This window comes from Xiphophorus maculatus, chromosome 9, assembly GCF_002775205.1.
Source record: "Xiphophorus maculatus strain JP 163 A chromosome 9, X_maculatus-5.0-male, whole genome shotgun sequence".
NCBI classification, from domain to species: domain Eukaryota; kingdom Metazoa; phylum Chordata; class Actinopteri; order Cyprinodontiformes; family Poeciliidae; genus Xiphophorus; species Xiphophorus maculatus.
Window position 1 is genome coordinate 28,050,462 of NC_036451.1, and position 17,624 is coordinate 28,068,085.

The 17,624-nt window shown below is 39.4% G+C and overlaps 1 protein-coding gene across 4 annotated transcripts in view; it reads right to left on the reverse strand.

Annotated features, from left to right (window-relative positions):
• The window catches only part of naaladl2 (N-acetylated alpha-linked acidic dipeptidase like 2), a 399,262-nt gene that overhangs the window by 27,218 nt on the left and 354,420 nt on the right, over positions 1 to 17,624 (reverse strand). For all 4 annotated transcript variants that reach the window (XR_002753301.1, XM_023339997.1, XM_023339998.1 and 1 more), the window contains one exon: positions 3,398 to 3,491. Coding sequence is in view for 3 of the 4 variants with exons in the window: in XM_023339997.1 (XP_023195765.1) it covers positions 3,398 to 3,491 (94 nt within the window). In the remaining variant the exon portion in view is untranslated. The remainder of the gene's footprint in view (positions 1 to 3,397; positions 3,492 to 17,624) is intronic.

The following is a 17,624-nucleotide window of genomic DNA, read 5'->3' on the forward strand; positions in this document are numbered from 1 at the left end:
AACCTCAATAAAAATTCCAAAATCTGTCACTGCAGCCTCTCTGATACTTGTGGCAGATGAGAATAATAAAACCAATTGTGAGCATAAATAACACGTCCTATAAACCACAATGGCATAATGTCAAATTATGAAGGGTGTGCAATTAAAATAAAACATATTCCAAGGTCCGCTTTAAGGTCAACACCTAACTGCAGCGTTATTCATGTCTCATTCTCATTTATCTTGTGAAGTTTCATTGTCAATCTATTTATTGCCTTCCGAACAGAAGGCAGCATATATCGCCTTTCAAAGCTTGTGCATAGACTTCATTAGAAAAAAAGGTTTACACGATGTATTCAATGTATTAAAGAAAGAGCAGCTAAACATTAAAAATAAAAGATGTTGATGTTACTTTGTTGAACAAAGAAGTGAAAGAGAAGAGAAACTGGGGAGCAGAGATGTGGGGATGCAGAGGGACAGAGTGATGAAGGAACAGACATGGGGGCTACAGGCAGGTATCATAATCATTTCTCTCTCAGGTTATAATCTTTCCATTAGTCTCAGATGAGGAGGCATAACCACTCAATCTAGGCTTTAATGGGACAATGCTTATATGCTTAGACAGAGCCAGTGAACCTGAGGCTTAGAGTGATTGCCTTAGTGACAAAATGAATGAGACTTGAAGCTGGAGCTACGTGAGGATCGTCCGCTCGCCTACAGCGCTTTAAATCTCAGATCATGGTCCGTAGATGATCGATAATCCTCGCTTTACAGATTTTATTTTGTCCCGGCGATGAAGAATGAATTCTCCACAGTGCATATTCCACTGACTATATCTAGTTGTGACTCTGCTTATAAGAAACTCCAGTACTTTCAGGATACCTCTTGATGGAAGTAACACTTCACTTTGTTTACTCTGAATTTGCATGATGCCAGCTTGCAGGCTACAGGCATCAAAGTCTATTTTTTATTTTTTTGCAGCCTTGTTCAAGGGCCATTTTAATATTCAAGGACAGTCTTTGCGAGCTCTTAGAGTGTGACTGAATAAGCCTATTTTTGCTCACAGGGCTTGAGAGCTTGTACAGCATGTTAACTGCTGAATGTTTGGCAATAGAAATGTGGGCTGGGTTCATTTCAGACTAAAGCACTGCTTACTTAAAACAGAGAAAGTTGCACATGCAGACATATGTAAATTAGTATATGTAACAAACACACAGAGAGCCACCATCTAAAGTTCAAATGTGCATGCAACAACAACCAACTCATCTTCAAACCAGTACACACATTACTTATAGGCCTTCAGTCTTTCCTGTTCTGATTGTTCCAGATTGTCTATGTCTTATAGACTAAAAAGAAAAAACTTGATGCATTTTTTAACAGAGTTATTTGCATGGTCTGTAATTAATTGATTCCCATGAATCATATTTTAGTCAAAAACTTTATATTGATATAAAAAGCAACATTCTCAAAGACCCATTTTACTTCTAAATGATTGAAAAACAAATAGACACATGAGCTCAAACAGATACATTTTGGTTTTTGTTCTGCAACCATCATAGACTGTGCTATTGCTACATGTTTATATTTGAGATGCTCTTTAGACTTGAATAGCTTTGCTGATAGACTAACTCCTTTTAGCGCAACTTCAACACAACAATAGTCTTTACCAGCGTCCAATCAGATCATCTTTGAAGCAGAAATAAATATTTCAAAAGCAGCTCCAGAATACCATGAGAAGTGACCCTGTCATCCACAGATGTTGTTTGTGGATGTAGCTTGTGCGTCAGATTTATGTGTGTACAGAAACACAATACAAAGATCCTGTCTTGGGATTTTTGTATGTCTAAAAGAAAAAAAACCCCAAAAACTATGAATTGAATTAAAATCTATGTAGTTCATCAATTGAAATTTATGGCCCTATTTAGATGTGTCAGAAGGGAAAAATACTTTGTTATCTGTCATAACATAGTAGTGATGATGGGCCCAAATGCAGCAAGGCAGAGACGGCAAGTAGATGTTGGCATTTTAATAGGAAAAGTGAGCAAAAACTTATATATATATAAATATATAAACACAGGGAGCCAGAGTAGAACAAAAAACAGATCCCAGGGAACAAAAACCAGCAGGGGAAACAGGGAAGTAGTGGGATAAATGGGAGGAATCAGCAAGAAGGGATAAGAGAGAGGTGAATAAATACTGGGAGCGTGAATGCTGGAACAATAGACCGGGCTGATTGACTAACATGTAGCAGGAGTGAGGTAGAGAGAGAGAGAACATGGGAACAGGGGAACTTAGAGAATGAGTCTAAGAGTAATCTATACCTAGACACAAGGAATAAATAAACAAAATCACTGAGAAAAGACTGAACAGTGAAATCGAAACAAGATGATGTAATCAATATAAGGAAGCAATGAACACAATAAAAATGCAACTAGAATGAAATAATCAAAACACCAAAACAACCGTGACATTAGGTTCCTGACATTATCTCAAACCAGTCTTCCCTTTCTCCTCTGTCCTAAAAAAATGGCTTTTCTGTCCAAAAAGAAGCTGACAACTGGATATTTTCAACCATTGTAAGTAAACAACAGAGAAGGTTTTGGGTGCAAATTCCAGTTAATCTGCAATACTCAGTCCAGCCTGTTAGGAAACAATGACCATACCACATTCAAGTCAACTTAAACCAGAGTTGACCTTCCTGTGATGCTGAGTTTGACCTTCAACAACTCCCCTTCACCATTTCTACAGGTTTAAATGCATTGACTGACTGCCATGTTATTGCACAGGGATACCTAACAGAACAGCATGGAGTGAATGTTACTACAATCACCAACAGTGCACCAGAGTTCTTCGGCTAAAATCACGAGCAGCGTGATTTTATTATTTTTCAGAGTCCAGTTTCATCGAGAGAGAATTTCAGCCGCCTTCATTTTCCTGATGTTTAGCTTTGGTTATTATTAGCTGTAGCAGCAGCTTTAGTAGGTGAACTTTAAAAAGTGAATTTCTTCTCCAGAAGATCTTTTAGCTCCAATTATTAACATCAAATTACAGCATGACAGTTTGAGCAGGTGTGCTCGTTCCAGGATCCCAGCTTTGTGCATGAAGGCTCTAATTCTTGTGCACTGAGTGGAACTGAGCCATTATTAACTAAATCTGTTTCTGTTCTTATAATGAGGGCAATATGGCCACCAGAAAAAGGAGAAAATGTGTAAAAGTGGAGAAAAATAATCAAACCCAGCTCTATTCTGGAATCGGCTGCAAAGTACCAGAGCCCTTTACAACTGGTAGAAATACTTCTTGAACTCAATATATTGTTATAGAAACAGTGCACAGGTGTAAAGTCGAATATTTTTTCATATTATTACTATTTTTTTTACATCAGCTTTAGTCTTACCACTATTTTTACATCATATGTTACCTTTAAGTTTGTTTTGAACATCCAACACAATGTCCAGAGGGTAGAAAGGCAGCACAGGGTCACTGACCAGGCGCAGAATGGCTTCGGCTGTCATCTGCAGAAACAGTCACATAATAAAGCAAGTTAGTTTACTTTATTCATTCATCATTTCATATTAGCAACAATAATCAGTCATTTAAAATCCACAAGTTCATTGCGGTCTGCAGACCGAGGATCAACTCTTGGTCAAGCATGTTTTCTGTGGTCCCCAGTTCACCACCCAAGTCTGGAAACTGTTCTGTTCTGCAACAGAACATATCTGTCCTAAACACCAAGTTCAGTCTGACTTCTGCTTTCCATCCACAATCCAAATAAAGACATATAAAATGAAAACTTGAATCCACCTTACGCTGCCTCACCTCTACTCCTTCCAACTGGAGTCAGTTCCTCTCCTGGGTTGAATATGCACATGATTCTCACATCTCCTCAGCCACTGGTATTTTCCCGTTTGAGGTCTCTTTAGGTTATCAGCCTCCTCTTTCCCCTCTGATGACTGAGAATCCACACTCTTAGAATCTGTAAGTAACTTCAAATACCCAGGGAGACTTATTCCTTGTTTTGTCGTGGCCTGTCACATTTGTCTGCTTAGTGCTGACCTTCAGTTCCTGTTCTGAGGGATTGCTGGACAGGTATCTCCACTAATCAGACCATCATTTCATGTATTTCCCTTCTAGACAAACCAGCATCTTGTACATTGAAAAACTGACATCTCTATCAGTGGTTCACATGTGTATAAACTTAAATCAGAAAATTCCTTGCAGGTGCTGAACTATTTCTATGAGTGACTGTTTACGCTTTTAATGAAGGGTGGCGGAAATCTGAGACAAACATGATCTCATATTACAAATGTAATCTCAGTCGGGTAAAACTCATAGACAATGATCCACCCCTGACTGACAGCCCATGTTTGAGTTGATTTATCTAAATCAATTACTGCTTAATATGCCTCAGTCCTTGTTATATCCAGCAGATATGCCATATTTCCCTGCACCTTTGACCTGTTGACTGCTGGGATTTGATCCATCACCCCAACAACTCTAACAGAGCCAAATGGAAAGAGGAAATAGTCAAACCATTTTTGACTGACTCTGGCGTCTGTGTGCCGATTGCTTATGGGGGCTTAGTTAACATTTCAAAGCTGGCCAAAAATCCTTTTCTCACATCCCTGAAAATGTCCAATGTTCCCAACAACTATGTCTAATGGACACTTATTGTATTTGTGCAAAAAGCCTTGTGATTCTTCTTCTGCCAAAATCATACACTTAATTCTTTCTGTGTAGCAGCGTACAACTTAACATGCAACGTGTAAATTTTAGCAACTTTCAATTTTATTGTCCCTTAACCCCTAAAATTCCCAAAATAAAGAAAAATACAAAGTTCTGTCATCCATCCATCCATCCATCCATCCATCCATCCATCCATCCATCGCCTCTCTTTTCTAGCACTTGAGAACCCGGGGACATCTCTTTATGTTTACAAGCTGGCTGTTTCCTTCCTCTAGGATCTGCCATATTGTTATGTTTATACCAAAGCTGTAAAATCCAGCTGTAAAATTGCTGCAGAGCTTCTTTTATCCCTATTTGTTGGCTCTCCTCTGTCACAGACACAACACATATTCAGCCAGCAATATGCACTGGAAGCGGTATAGCATCAAAAATATGTCTACCGCGGTAACAAGAACAAGAGACATCATGTCCACTTTTACGCCTGCAGCTCTGTTTGTTTTACAACCTCCCAGTTATCTGCCAGTGGATTCTGATTGGTGTTTATCAGGATGGAAACAAGCATCTAGATCATGTTAGGTCTAGTCTTTTGTCATTTTGACAGATTCAGGTTCAATTCAAATTGTAAGAATCTGTGTAACCTTAGGTTTTCTTATCAATAAAATGGAAGCTGTGTTATAAGAGAAAAAGAATAATTGGGCTCTAGTGCAAGAAAACATTTCCTTGTGGCAAATTGAAAATGGGACTCATTTTATTAAACAACGGCTTTCTTCATGTGTCTCTTGCATAAAAGGAGAAATTTGTTGAGTGCACAACTAATAGCTACCATACTCTGGAGGAGTGCCATGGTGGCTCCTCCAGAGTCACTCCAGAGTCACCATGGCACTCATTTCAAGTGGTATGAACCGGAAGGCATTGATTACACAGTATTCTGTTACCATATGCATTTTTTTGCTTTGCCTTTCCCCTGACAACTTTGAATTACTCACTGAATAATTTCAAACATAACCTCATGGAACTTTAACTGCCTGGCCTCCATTTTTAGAGCCTGATAAATGGGGATAAAGAGATTTAAGAATCCACCGCTATCTCCACTACAGATCAGTTATACTGGCTTTCCTGCCTCTGTGATTTGTGGGCGCTCATTTATTCTGCTAACTGTAACCAGCTGCACCTATATAACTCTCGTTTGCAAGTATTTTGAAAAGAGCTTACAGTGTACAGATCTGCTCTGCACCCCTCTGCGCTGTTGTCACTGCCACCGAAATCAATCTGGCGGAGTGGGGGCAGGGGAGGATTATCGCATTGATTTGAAGCCAGTGAGTAATACGACTGCAGAAAGCATTCATCAAAAGCCTGTAATGTGGGGGGACAGAAAAGGCCGTTGATTTCTTATTTATGGCCTTATTTCTGGATCATCTCTTTCGAAGGCAGAGGCAAGGGAGGAGAGCAACGCAGAGACAGGAGATAATGACAGGAGAAGAAAAGCAGAACGGGGGCTGTGACAAAACAGAAAGCAGAATAATGTCCAAGCTGAAGAAATGTGACAGTTGGTGGGTTGTGGAAAATATAACAAACTAACCCCAACATCTGTTCTAACACCAGTTGTTTTTGTCGCTTATTATTCCATCTATAATGCACTTCCCATCTGACATATAATGAACAGATGTGTCACTTGCAGTGAAGGAAATTAGTTTTCTCCATTTCTAAGAGCAGCTTTCTAGGTGATAACCTGGTTTAACTGAGTGGCATTGGAACAGGGTGACTGCAGAGTACTGAATGAGCGCTTTAGTAAGGCTTTGTCCTGCAAGGTCAGAAGCAAAAATCAAAATACACAAAAGGAGATGTGAATTTCTGTGAACACTTCTGGCTTATTTTGTGTTTCAAAGTTTAAAAAGATTTCAAAGTCAGTTAAAGTGGCAGTATTGTGTGCTTTTCAGGAAGTATTTTGCCATTTTCTAGCACAATCAAGTAACTATGTTAACTTAAAAAAAAATGCTACATGTATTAACTATGACTTTAAATAAATTTGACTTTGTAATTGAAAACCTTGAAATTGGGCCTCTGTCTCTTGAAAAATTCCAGCTCACAACCTCTCTTTTATTAACCCTTTAACAACATTTTATCAGTGACCACAGCAGTACACAGTTCCACCAGCTGGTTGCTAATTGGTGCTGTCTAGTCTGAAGGAGCTGAGTAGGGGAGTCCCTAGGGAGGGTTGATCTGTGAGGCAGAAACTTGGAAACTGCAAGTTTACAAGTTTGAATGCAGCTCCTGGATTGAAAACATCAGCCAATAGCATCTCAATAGTGGTCACTTTCAAAAATGTCAGAAAAAAAAAATCCATGGATGATTTAGAGTTTTGTTCCACAGAAACAAATCTGTGAATTGGTGAATTCATGAACACTGAACCACAAGTAGGTGGTAACGTATACTTTGACATCTTATTTTCTGTCTGCGTGTGTGATGAAGAATCCAGAAGCATGCAAAGAGGAAGGCAAACAAGTGAGCACAAGGAGAAAAACGGGAGACAACAGGAACACAAGCATGGAGACTCCACCGAGGAGTGTAGGAACTGGGTGGAATGATTACTGGAAATGGGATCAGGGACGACTCATCTTTGACAAACAGCTGACAGCAAACAGAGAGTTCCATCATAATGAGACAATGTGGGACAAGTTTCCCTCTTAATTGAAGAGCTTAGTGTTAGTTGGTTGGACGGACAAGGACAGAGATGACCTGTCAGAGCAATCTGACTTTATTATGTCAAAAATATACATGTTGAATAACATCCTATAAGCTAAATTAGATGACTTGCTGGTTAATACAAAGCCTTCATTTGATCACATTATGGTAATTCATTCATTATTTCGATCTTAGAGGAATAATGAATGAATTACCGGTTTGGACACATGGTGGAAGTGGGCACCACTGACCACCACTGATGAATCTTAACAGGTTGTCTGTGGTGTACCTGGGCTAATGTGTCATTTGAAGTGGACAGATTACACAAGGAAACTGATGGAGGCTGACTGGAGGAAATCACTGAAGAAAATGAACACAGGAATCAGGAGAAAATAATCCCTCAACATGAACTCTGTCCCACTCAAGAATCCACAAAACCAACACAGAATCTAAAAGCTAAAGTGACTGAAGTGACATTGTAATCACCACCTACTGTATGCATTTTATATAAATACACACAAACACCCCCCCCCCCCCCCCCCCCCCACACACACACACACAAGAAGTGTAGTCATTTAACATTTAGAAGGCACTGGATGTGTGGAGTAACAGGCCATTCAGTTAAAGTTAGTACACATCTCTTAATCTCTTCACATAATGGTTTCTTCTGTTTTTCAATTCAAAAATCCTTTTTGGTGCTAAATTATTGACTAAACAGACATATGAGCTCAACCACAAATATATTTGTTTTTAATCTGTTCTTCAGATTCTCCAGCCATCAGATTGGTGGAAAGTTCCTTTCTAGCCTTTCAGCTTTCAGAGTTTCTGTTTCATTCATGGACTGTGGACGCTGACTTAGCGTTGGGGACGTCTGTGCTGCTGCTACATGTTTAGCATGAGATGCTATTTGAGGTTTGAATAGCTTTGCTGATAGGCTAACTCCTTCTAGCACAACTTGAACACAACAGTAGTGTTTTCAGTCTGTGTTTCAAGCAGAAATTATCCCCCAGTGGGCCATTCAGAGTTTTGTTCTGCAAAACTCTAAATTGTTATCATCTGCCCATAAATCAGATTTATGGGCGTACCCTATAAAGGTTATAGTTGGGGACTTTGTTTTATTTTTTATTTTTTATTTTTTTTAGAAAAAACCTGATTATTCACATTTTTAATATGTTAATTGCGATGTTATTAAATAATCAAAAGCGTTGTGTTAGCATCCTGGCCGCAGTTAATACTTAAAATACTGGCTTGGCAGCTAATGCAATAATTATATTTTAATCTGTTGGCAACAAATTCAATTTATTTTTCTCTAAATCTTCTCTGTTGCAACTGTTGAAAGTTAATATTTTGTTACAAACAGGAAGGTGATCATTTAGAAAGTCATAAAGGAGCAACTCTTAGAAGGCCTCTCAGTTGATTCCTCTTCAGCAACCATTTTAGCTCATGTCTCCTTCAGCTCTGTCATTGACATCATTGCCTCTGTTTTGATATTGCCGCCAGCAGACCTCTACTGGCTCAGCAGTCCATGAAAAACTAGATAAAACAGTCCAATTTTATTTCTTTTTTCTTTATACTTCTACTCAAAATGCCAAGCTAACAGGAACTATTTGATACAAACTGAAATTGAAAAATGACATCTACCTTTCAAGGGAGCAGACAGTTGTTTGGGGGCATACTTGAATCTAATGTCAGTGCAATTGGGAAGCAAAACAACCACAAATAAAAAAACATTTGATCCTTATGTATGAGCTCTGAAGAAAGTGGTATTTATGTAAATGACAGAAATGCGAAATGAGGCTTATTTTTCAACAGAGCAGTGATCTACTTGAACACCATTAACTCTGGCTTTCACCGGTTTGCCCTGTTAAAATTCAGCAAACAGTCAAACAATCCAGTCAGCCAGTTCACAAGTTCCTCCAGATACCAGTTCAAGACAGTCTGATGAAATCTCGGAAAGGCAGGCCAACTCTGACACACCATCGATGTCCAAAGAATCTACTGCTGATGAGTTTGATTTAGGTACTCAAGAAACTGCCAGAAATGTTTTCTCACTTCTACCGTTTGTACCTCTCAGGTTGGACACCATGATCACCTGACTCATAATGTGATGTTCCCCCTTTCTGCTGCCCAAACAGCTCTGACCCACAGAGATCATTTGAGCTGAGATTGGGGAAATTCAAATAAAGACCTCAAAGTCTTTGTTGTCATCACAAAATCATCACAAACTTATATATTTTTTATTTGTGGCAGGGTCCATGACCCTGCTAAATATTAACCATTAAAAGTTAAACCCAAGATTATTCACACCCGTGGAAGACTTACGTTTTAAGAATCTTTTAATTCAGCCCCATCAGTAACTTTCCTCTTATGGATGTCTAATCCAGGACATCCATACTCTTAAATGTCCACAAGATCAATGGACATCTAGATGTCTTAAATTCAGATGGGAGAAACTCGACTGCTTGTGGTTCATGATAAAATAGCAAATAGAAATTGGTACATAACCTGTACTTGTGTAGCACTTTGTCAAGTCCATTGGACTCAAAAGCGCTTCAGACTCTATTCACCCATTCACACACACATTTACACACCGATGGTGGCAAGCTACTGGATAGCAGCCACAACTGCCCTGGGCAGACTGACAGAGGCGAGGTGGCCAGACACTGACACCACTGGCCCATCTAACCACCACAAGCAGTGGGTCTGAGTGTTGCCTCTTTTTTTAAATTTTACTGAAATTATTTGGATTTATTTATTTATTTTTTTGCATTGTTCTACCGTCTGGTTCAAGGAAGGGATCATGGAAGGGGAGAAAAAAGTCGAATTTTTCATAAGACAACTTACAGATATTTACATTATATTGCTCTAATACTTGTCAGTATTTTACATTCTGTATTTTATAATTGTCGAATGATCTAATCAACAGTGAATTGAAACAAAAAATATTTAATTAAATTAAATTTAGGTTGTTTATACTGCAAAGTCTTTCTGCAAAGTAATGGAAGGAGTGAGAGGGGACATACTTTGTATTTTCCAAACACATAGTGTCATTTTATGGCACAAGTATCTATGTAATCTTCAGTTTTTCATAAAAATGTTGTATATATCAAATATATAAGAAGAATATATATAAAGGAAATCTGACTTTGCAATTTGATGACTTGGAGCTCATCACTCAAGGATTTGTGAAAATACCAGTGAAAAGCTAAAGCAATTATCACATTTATTTTTTTCAATATATACTTCCTTAAGATTGTTGCATTATCCTTTTAGAGATACCGGAGTCAGAAACAAACATCTTGCTTGAATAAATAGCAATTCTACATCAGCCAGGGATATGAATAATTTTGGGCTTAGCTGTATAACCCGGCCTGCAACAAATATTTACTTCCCCTGTCAGACGTCATAGAGTTACGACTGACTAAAAATGTAAAAGGACATGCTGGATGGTTGCTGCTTCCACCAGCAGAGGGCTCTGCTGCGACGTCCTGCCTCGACTTCCTCTCCCCTCTCCATCTCACACACACACACTCACACACACCCCGGCTGCACTGTATCCTCAGTGACGCACAAGCACCACAGCCTCTCAGCCAACTCCTGTCCTATCCAGATTGGTAGCATCATTTGCGAGGCTACTTTACATACTGTAAATAAATTCATGTCGACATCTAGAGTGGCAGTGCTGCTTTCCGAGCAGCGACGCACACCCTCACCCACACATCCCCACAGGCACATGTACACAGATGAAGCTGGTGAGAAAATTTAATGATGAGGGTCAGATGGGTGGATGGAGTAGGAGAATGGGTTGCGAGGATCATTTTCTCCTTTTCGTTCAGTGAAGTGGTAATTCTGTCCAGGTCTGCGATCTCGCTCGCTCGCTTGCCTGTTTTTTCCCCCAGGGCTCGTGGAGAGATGGAGAGATTTTGGTCTCATTCAGAATGCCTGGGCAAAAATAGGCCTCATGAATAAACCATAAACTAAGTAGTTAAGTTATGTAACAACAGCGCGTGGATAGATGCGGCATGGTAAAGTACAGTAGGAGGAGTGATATTTAACTTCTAGGTTGATGCTATGCTCCACTACATAAACAAACATCACAGCGTTCATGTAGCGCCTCTGATCATATAAAGTCAGTCTGCAAGTAAAATTCCCTGCCTTTGCAGCCAATGAGGTGAGCAGAGGGCAAAGACAAGATTTTTATGATGCATAGGAAACTTTGAAGGCTGCGAGACAAAATGTACTACTTGAGAAAACACACTGAACAGCCAGGACTGCTAAACCCACAGAATGAAGGAACTGTCTAAAGAACTCAAAGGACAAATCCCATTTCACCCCCTGCTTTGTAGCCTCACCCAGCACTCTGCATTCAATTATAGGAGTTTTGGAATCTAGATTCTTTTAGGAACCTAGTGGGAAGATAAATATTATCACCAACTCGTCCTTCAAACTGAGATTTACCAAAGACATGCTTGTAAGCAAAGAAGGAAGAGGTTTGCAAAAATCACAACTAGAGATGCCTAAGTGCATGCCGACTAAGCCTTTGTAACTGTTGCAATGTTGGTTTTGACCTAACTTTGTCACTTAGCAACACTAATTTAGTACCTGAGAGATATGCAGACGAAGGTCATTGTCTCCAGACCCCTTGGTTTTAACAGCCGATTGCTTAAAGACATTTGGACAGTATTTAAATAAATGACACTTGTTACAGCTGAGAGTAGGAGCAAGAAAATGTGCTGTAACAGAAGAACGCTATGAGGTTGTGTTTACATTGTTCATTTATTTTAGTCACTTTATTTTTTTGCCCTGTTTGACATTTTACTTCCAATATTTCCTACAAACTGTCACTAAGTAAATTTAAAACACTGTAACCTGTAATGGGTGAAACAGAACATCACACTTCCAGCTGCAAGCAGCTAGAAAACTGATTAACACTAATATCCAGATGCTTGTTGTGTGATTGCTTTACTCACCATTTATTTCCAAGTACTATAGCTACTAATCACACAATCAGCCTCATTTCCCAATCTCTCTAAGTTATATAATTTCAGAAATGATCAGTAAAACAGTTGCTAGCAAATCTGAAACTCAAACAATTAAGACACTTGTGCAGAGCATTCATATTGTTCTGCTCCATTCTCATGAAATCAAGCAGAGTGGAGGAATTTGGCAGCTCCCAGTTCCAAACCGTACAACACCTTAGGTCCTGTGAGATCACTGATGTCTATAATTTAAGACATCTGACCAAATGAGAGTTACCGCAAACAGAAATCTAACTAGAGAACAACTGAGAGGCATTTTGCACAACTTGTCTTTTCCACAATCTCTTCCGTTAGACATATGGTAACTTTACCAACAGCAACTCAAAGATGCCAGGAATAACATCTCTGGGTGGTAGAGCATAAATATTCAGAAAATACGCAATGTATTATCAGATTCTGTGGGGAGTCAACAGAACTGGCCTCAGCTAAATATTCACAATCAGCTCACTTGGAGCCTGAGGGACCCCAACTGAGACCCCCTCACTTGGGGACTCAGGCCCCATGTGAGGCCCCAAGTGGCAGCAAACTTTAAAAGTTTGCTGCCACTTGTTCTGTGCCACTGAACTTGGTTTGTATGAAGTTTAGCTTTTTCTGTGAAAAGAAAATATGAGGTGGGACTCAGATTGCATAATTTCAGTCGTCCATATTTCACTGTTAACATGTAATGTTGGTATGAGGAAGTAGCATCTTTAAATTTGAAAGACAGGCATCGCAGTGACAAAAAGGTCAACCAAGACAACCTCAGAGACAAGAATACAACATGGTGGACTGGAGCTGAGCAGAAACTCCCTGGTGGCTCCACTGCTCTGGAGACAATGAGCTCTCTGCCGCCTCAGGGGCAACAGCATATAACTATTCTGTGCCAGACAAGAGCTTTTTGATCAACAGCCACAGTTCAGCGTTCAAGTGTGTAAGCAACTTAATTTGAAATTTGGTAATTAGATGTGTCAGTAAGAAGTTGTCTGGGTACTGCAGAAATAAAGATAAGGACTTTATACTGCTGACAGAAGGCAGCTCCTGTTATCCTCAAACAACCTTGAAATGTAAACATTTTCCATTTTTGTATTTTATAACATGTTATTAAAAAAAGTTTAGCCGTTTTTTCTTTATAGAAAAAGAGTGGCTTCTAAAAAGCTTTTAAAATAAATCACCACAAATAACATTGCATAAGGCAACAATGGAAAGTAAGATGAGCTTTAAATTAATTTGCCTTGAGGTCAAACTGACTTTATATGAAGTAGGTTTTCTTCATATTTTCAGACTGTCAAATAATAAAAGTTTACCAACATAATTTCATCTCTATCCAGACCATTCCATTGTTTTTCACATAACCTATGTAACTGAGCAAGGTTTGTTGACTACAAATTTTCATTAGGATTATGATCAGGGTATCGTGATCTCCAATTGATTTGTCCTTCAGAAGTAATCGGGATTCATGCTTAGGGTTAATGTCCATTTGGAAGACCCATTTGTAAGTAAGTTTTACTTTTCTCATTGACGTCTCCAGATGCTGCTTCGATATTTCTACATAATGTTTTTATGGTCAATCAATGTTATCAGCTTGGTTTTTCTTTCAGTCAAAGGTTATAATGTTCAAAATTTTCTCTCATTGTTCACACCAACTACATAACCTGACCTTAATTGGTTTGCTTATTCCTGCTCCCCCTCCCACACTGCTACTGTTTACAGTTTGTACACACTTGCTTGTGCATGCTTTGTCTGCTGCATGTTCACTCTCTTAACATTCTCACAGATGTGCTCACAGACCAACTGAACACTAGTGGAGGAACTTTAGGTTACTTGCATGAGTGAAATGTGTCACTATGGGATACGGCCCTCCGGCGTATTCCTCAGAAATGTTTATCTCATTACACCGATCTTGATTGGCTGGTGATAGCAATGCTTATGCCACAACACGGCTCTTCTCGCTTCACCCAGTAAGAAGGGTTGTCTGGTGAGGCATGTCACTCACGCTACTCTGAGAACCGCGGTTACACAAGTAACCTAAACTTCTCATTCATAGCATTCGTTTCAATGTCTCACTGTGGGATATGGAGACTGTTGTATTGCCAGACAGCTTATCTGTAGCAATCCCCAGCACTTATCTGTGATTGCCCCATTCCAGCAAGGACCCAGAGTTTAAAACAGCTGAGGCCACACTTGAAATGAGAAGTCCAGCTTCTAAAATAAAGCAAAAGTAAGTGGTGAAGACCAACTCGTCACTTCACATATGCTCTGAATAGAAACCAAAGGGTCCAAGATGCAGCCAGGGCATTGGTGGAGTAGGCATGTGGGATTACAGGTGCCTGAAAGCCCTGGCCTGTATAGGACAATCCAATCGCTCCCACAACCCAGTGGGAGAGCCGCTGCTTGGTGATGGGCTTCCCTCTGGAAGATTTTGTCCAGGTCACAAAGAGCTGATCGCTTCTACGGAAGCTACTAGTCCTGTCCAGATACGCCTAGTTTGACAAACCTTGTTCCGCTGCTGTTCCTCTGGTGAGGAAAAAGGTGGTGGAGAAAAGGCTATAAGAATAATTACAGAGTATGAACCCACCACCTTAGGCAAATTCCTGACCTTTTGTACTTCAAAATAAGAGTCTGAAACATAAATAGGTCAGATTTCTTTCAAACTTAAATAACTTTGTCCAGAGGAAAAACAAGTCGTAGTTGCTGGTGTTGATAGAAAATCTTAGCCTGCACTTGTGACCACTGCCAGGAGCAATATTTACAGCCACTCGATGCACTGAGCTGCTTTCCCAAAAATATCTCTGCCTTGCTTCAATAAACTTGAGCTTTAATAACAGATGGTCCCATCTGCTGTATTTGTATCCAGACACACTTCATGTGTTCTTGGGCTCCACTTAAAGAAAATTTTCTGTCAGAGAAAAGCACTTCCAAGAATACATAAGCACTGAGGTTAGGCTGCACCTTTTAGAACCACAAAGATGAAGAAGAAATAATGAGAACATTTTTCTTTTCAGATTTTCATAGATAATCACTATAGTCTTTATGTTATGATCTTGGACAAAGAAAACTAAAACTTTAGTAATAGAAGGTAGATTTATGTGGGGTTCTTAACGTTTTATTTAGCCACTGAATTCCATGAAGAAAAGGGAAAAAAGGGAAAGAAAATGACAACAGCTCAACAGCTTCCATTCAGACTCAGCCCATGTGCTGCAGGACAATTTAGGGATGTACCAGAGAGTGATTTTGCTTCATCTTGGATTTTTTTTCATCAGCTCGAGGCCTTGTTAGATCATAGAGCGTGACATATTAGATAGAAGTGAAAGAGAGCCACCACACATGTTGCTAATGAATTCACACTTTGGTGACCATAAATGCTGGCGCCTGCTGTCTCTGCCTGGTACTGTGTGACATATGTAGCCTGGAAGATTGATACTGCAAAGGCAGCATGCAGCCATGTTCCTTACAAAGGCAGATGGTTATATCTGTGTGTGTGTGTGGGGGGGGGGGGGGGGGGGGGTGAGTGTGTGTGTGTGGTTGTGTATGTTGTATGCTTCAGGAAGGGTTCTTCTAAATTACAGTTGACTCTTGGTATTTGCCGGAGGTAGGGATCATGATTGTCTGCAAAAAGCTAAAGTCTTACTTTCAAGTAATATGTTACTGTAATCGGATTACTTTTTTCAAGTAACAAGAGATTGCGATTGCAAAAAGATCATTAAAAAAAGCATGTTACTTACCCTCATACAGACTATGTTACAAAACCGTGATTTTGTTTGTAAGCATCTGATAATCATGTATGAGCGTGTGACGTCATGGTAACAGGCAGGTGTGTTGATCAGCAAGAGACAACATGGAGTGTTAACATGGAGCAGCAGGACCGTTCAGTGTTTAAGGCTTGGTAGAATTGACATTAGTTTGACTCAGTGGCCAGACCATTAGCATCCACTCTACTCTATGCTTGGGAAGAAAACTTACCTTAAGTAAAAAACTCCACTTCAAATCTGAGCAAGCAGCAAGCTGGGGAAAGCCCCGGAGCCCCCCCACAGCCCCACTGACTTCACTGCTGCTGCTAACATCTAATTCCACAAGGAAAACCTTTGGCAGCCTCCTGCTAAACAGGTAAAAACAGATTTTGTAAACTCATTATTGCTCTTCTCTCCACTTCACCAACTGTTAACAGATGTAAATGCTATTAATTCAGAAATAAATGCTAAATGACTTTGGTTAGAACCTGCTTTGTGCTGCTATCAGCTCTAGGCTCAGAGACTGCTGTGTGTGCACATTTCATTAGGTTATAGTACAACTTGTGCTTCTTCGTTTTAAGGCTCCTCAGTAACCAAAAAAAAAGTTGCTTTTGCTCCTTTGCTTTATACTTTACTGTGCAACAATGAAACCTGGCTAGTGATGCACCCACAGAAGCGTGGAACTGCAAAAAAGTTTTACAAGCAGCAGCCAGATCTTGATCATTTTAGAGTTGCACACCAAAGCTGAAAGCTTGAATAAACATATGAATAATTAATTGTTGCAACACATTTCCTTTAATTTCAGGGGAAACACTTAAGAGTTGCTATGGTGTTTTTGCCAGAGTAATATCCCATGTGGCCGCTGGTTATGGTAAAGTGTATTTTCACAACATCAGAATAAGATTAGTGTAGCTGTTTTCATTTGCCTCAGTGATTATGTGGTGGAAGTAGTAGATTTGTAGCTGTGGCGTTCCATTCGTTGCCAGTGTGAACAAGTGAAGTAAATTGCACTCATCATTTATAGATTAAACAGGGAAGGAGCAGCAGACAGAAACAAATGCTTTCATGCATCTTCAGTGTTTTAGCATTTGTGTTAAGGTGTTTGTTTTGTGGCACACTACACCCTACTCATGCTCCGCAGCCAGCCTGCACCACTCTTACATCAGTAACACTATAACCCAGTTCCATTTACCTCGCTCTTTGGTTACCGTGGTAACTCCCTGAGTGTTGTAATACCACTCAAATTTGTTTTTACACAGAAAAAAAATCAATACAATTATAGAGAAAATTTGTTTTTGAAGAGCTGATTAAATAAAATATGTAGTAATTGCAGAAAAAAAATCATATTTTTCTTTTTCATATGGCAGAAAAAAACATGGCAAAACAGAAAGATAAAAAACTCATTTTAGTTCTACATGTTAAGTATCAAATTAAAGAGGTATGAATACTTTTGCAAGCCAGTGTATTTTGTCAATTAAGGTCACATTTGTCACATGGCAATGATATTTCTACCAGATTATGTTGAGCCCTTGGA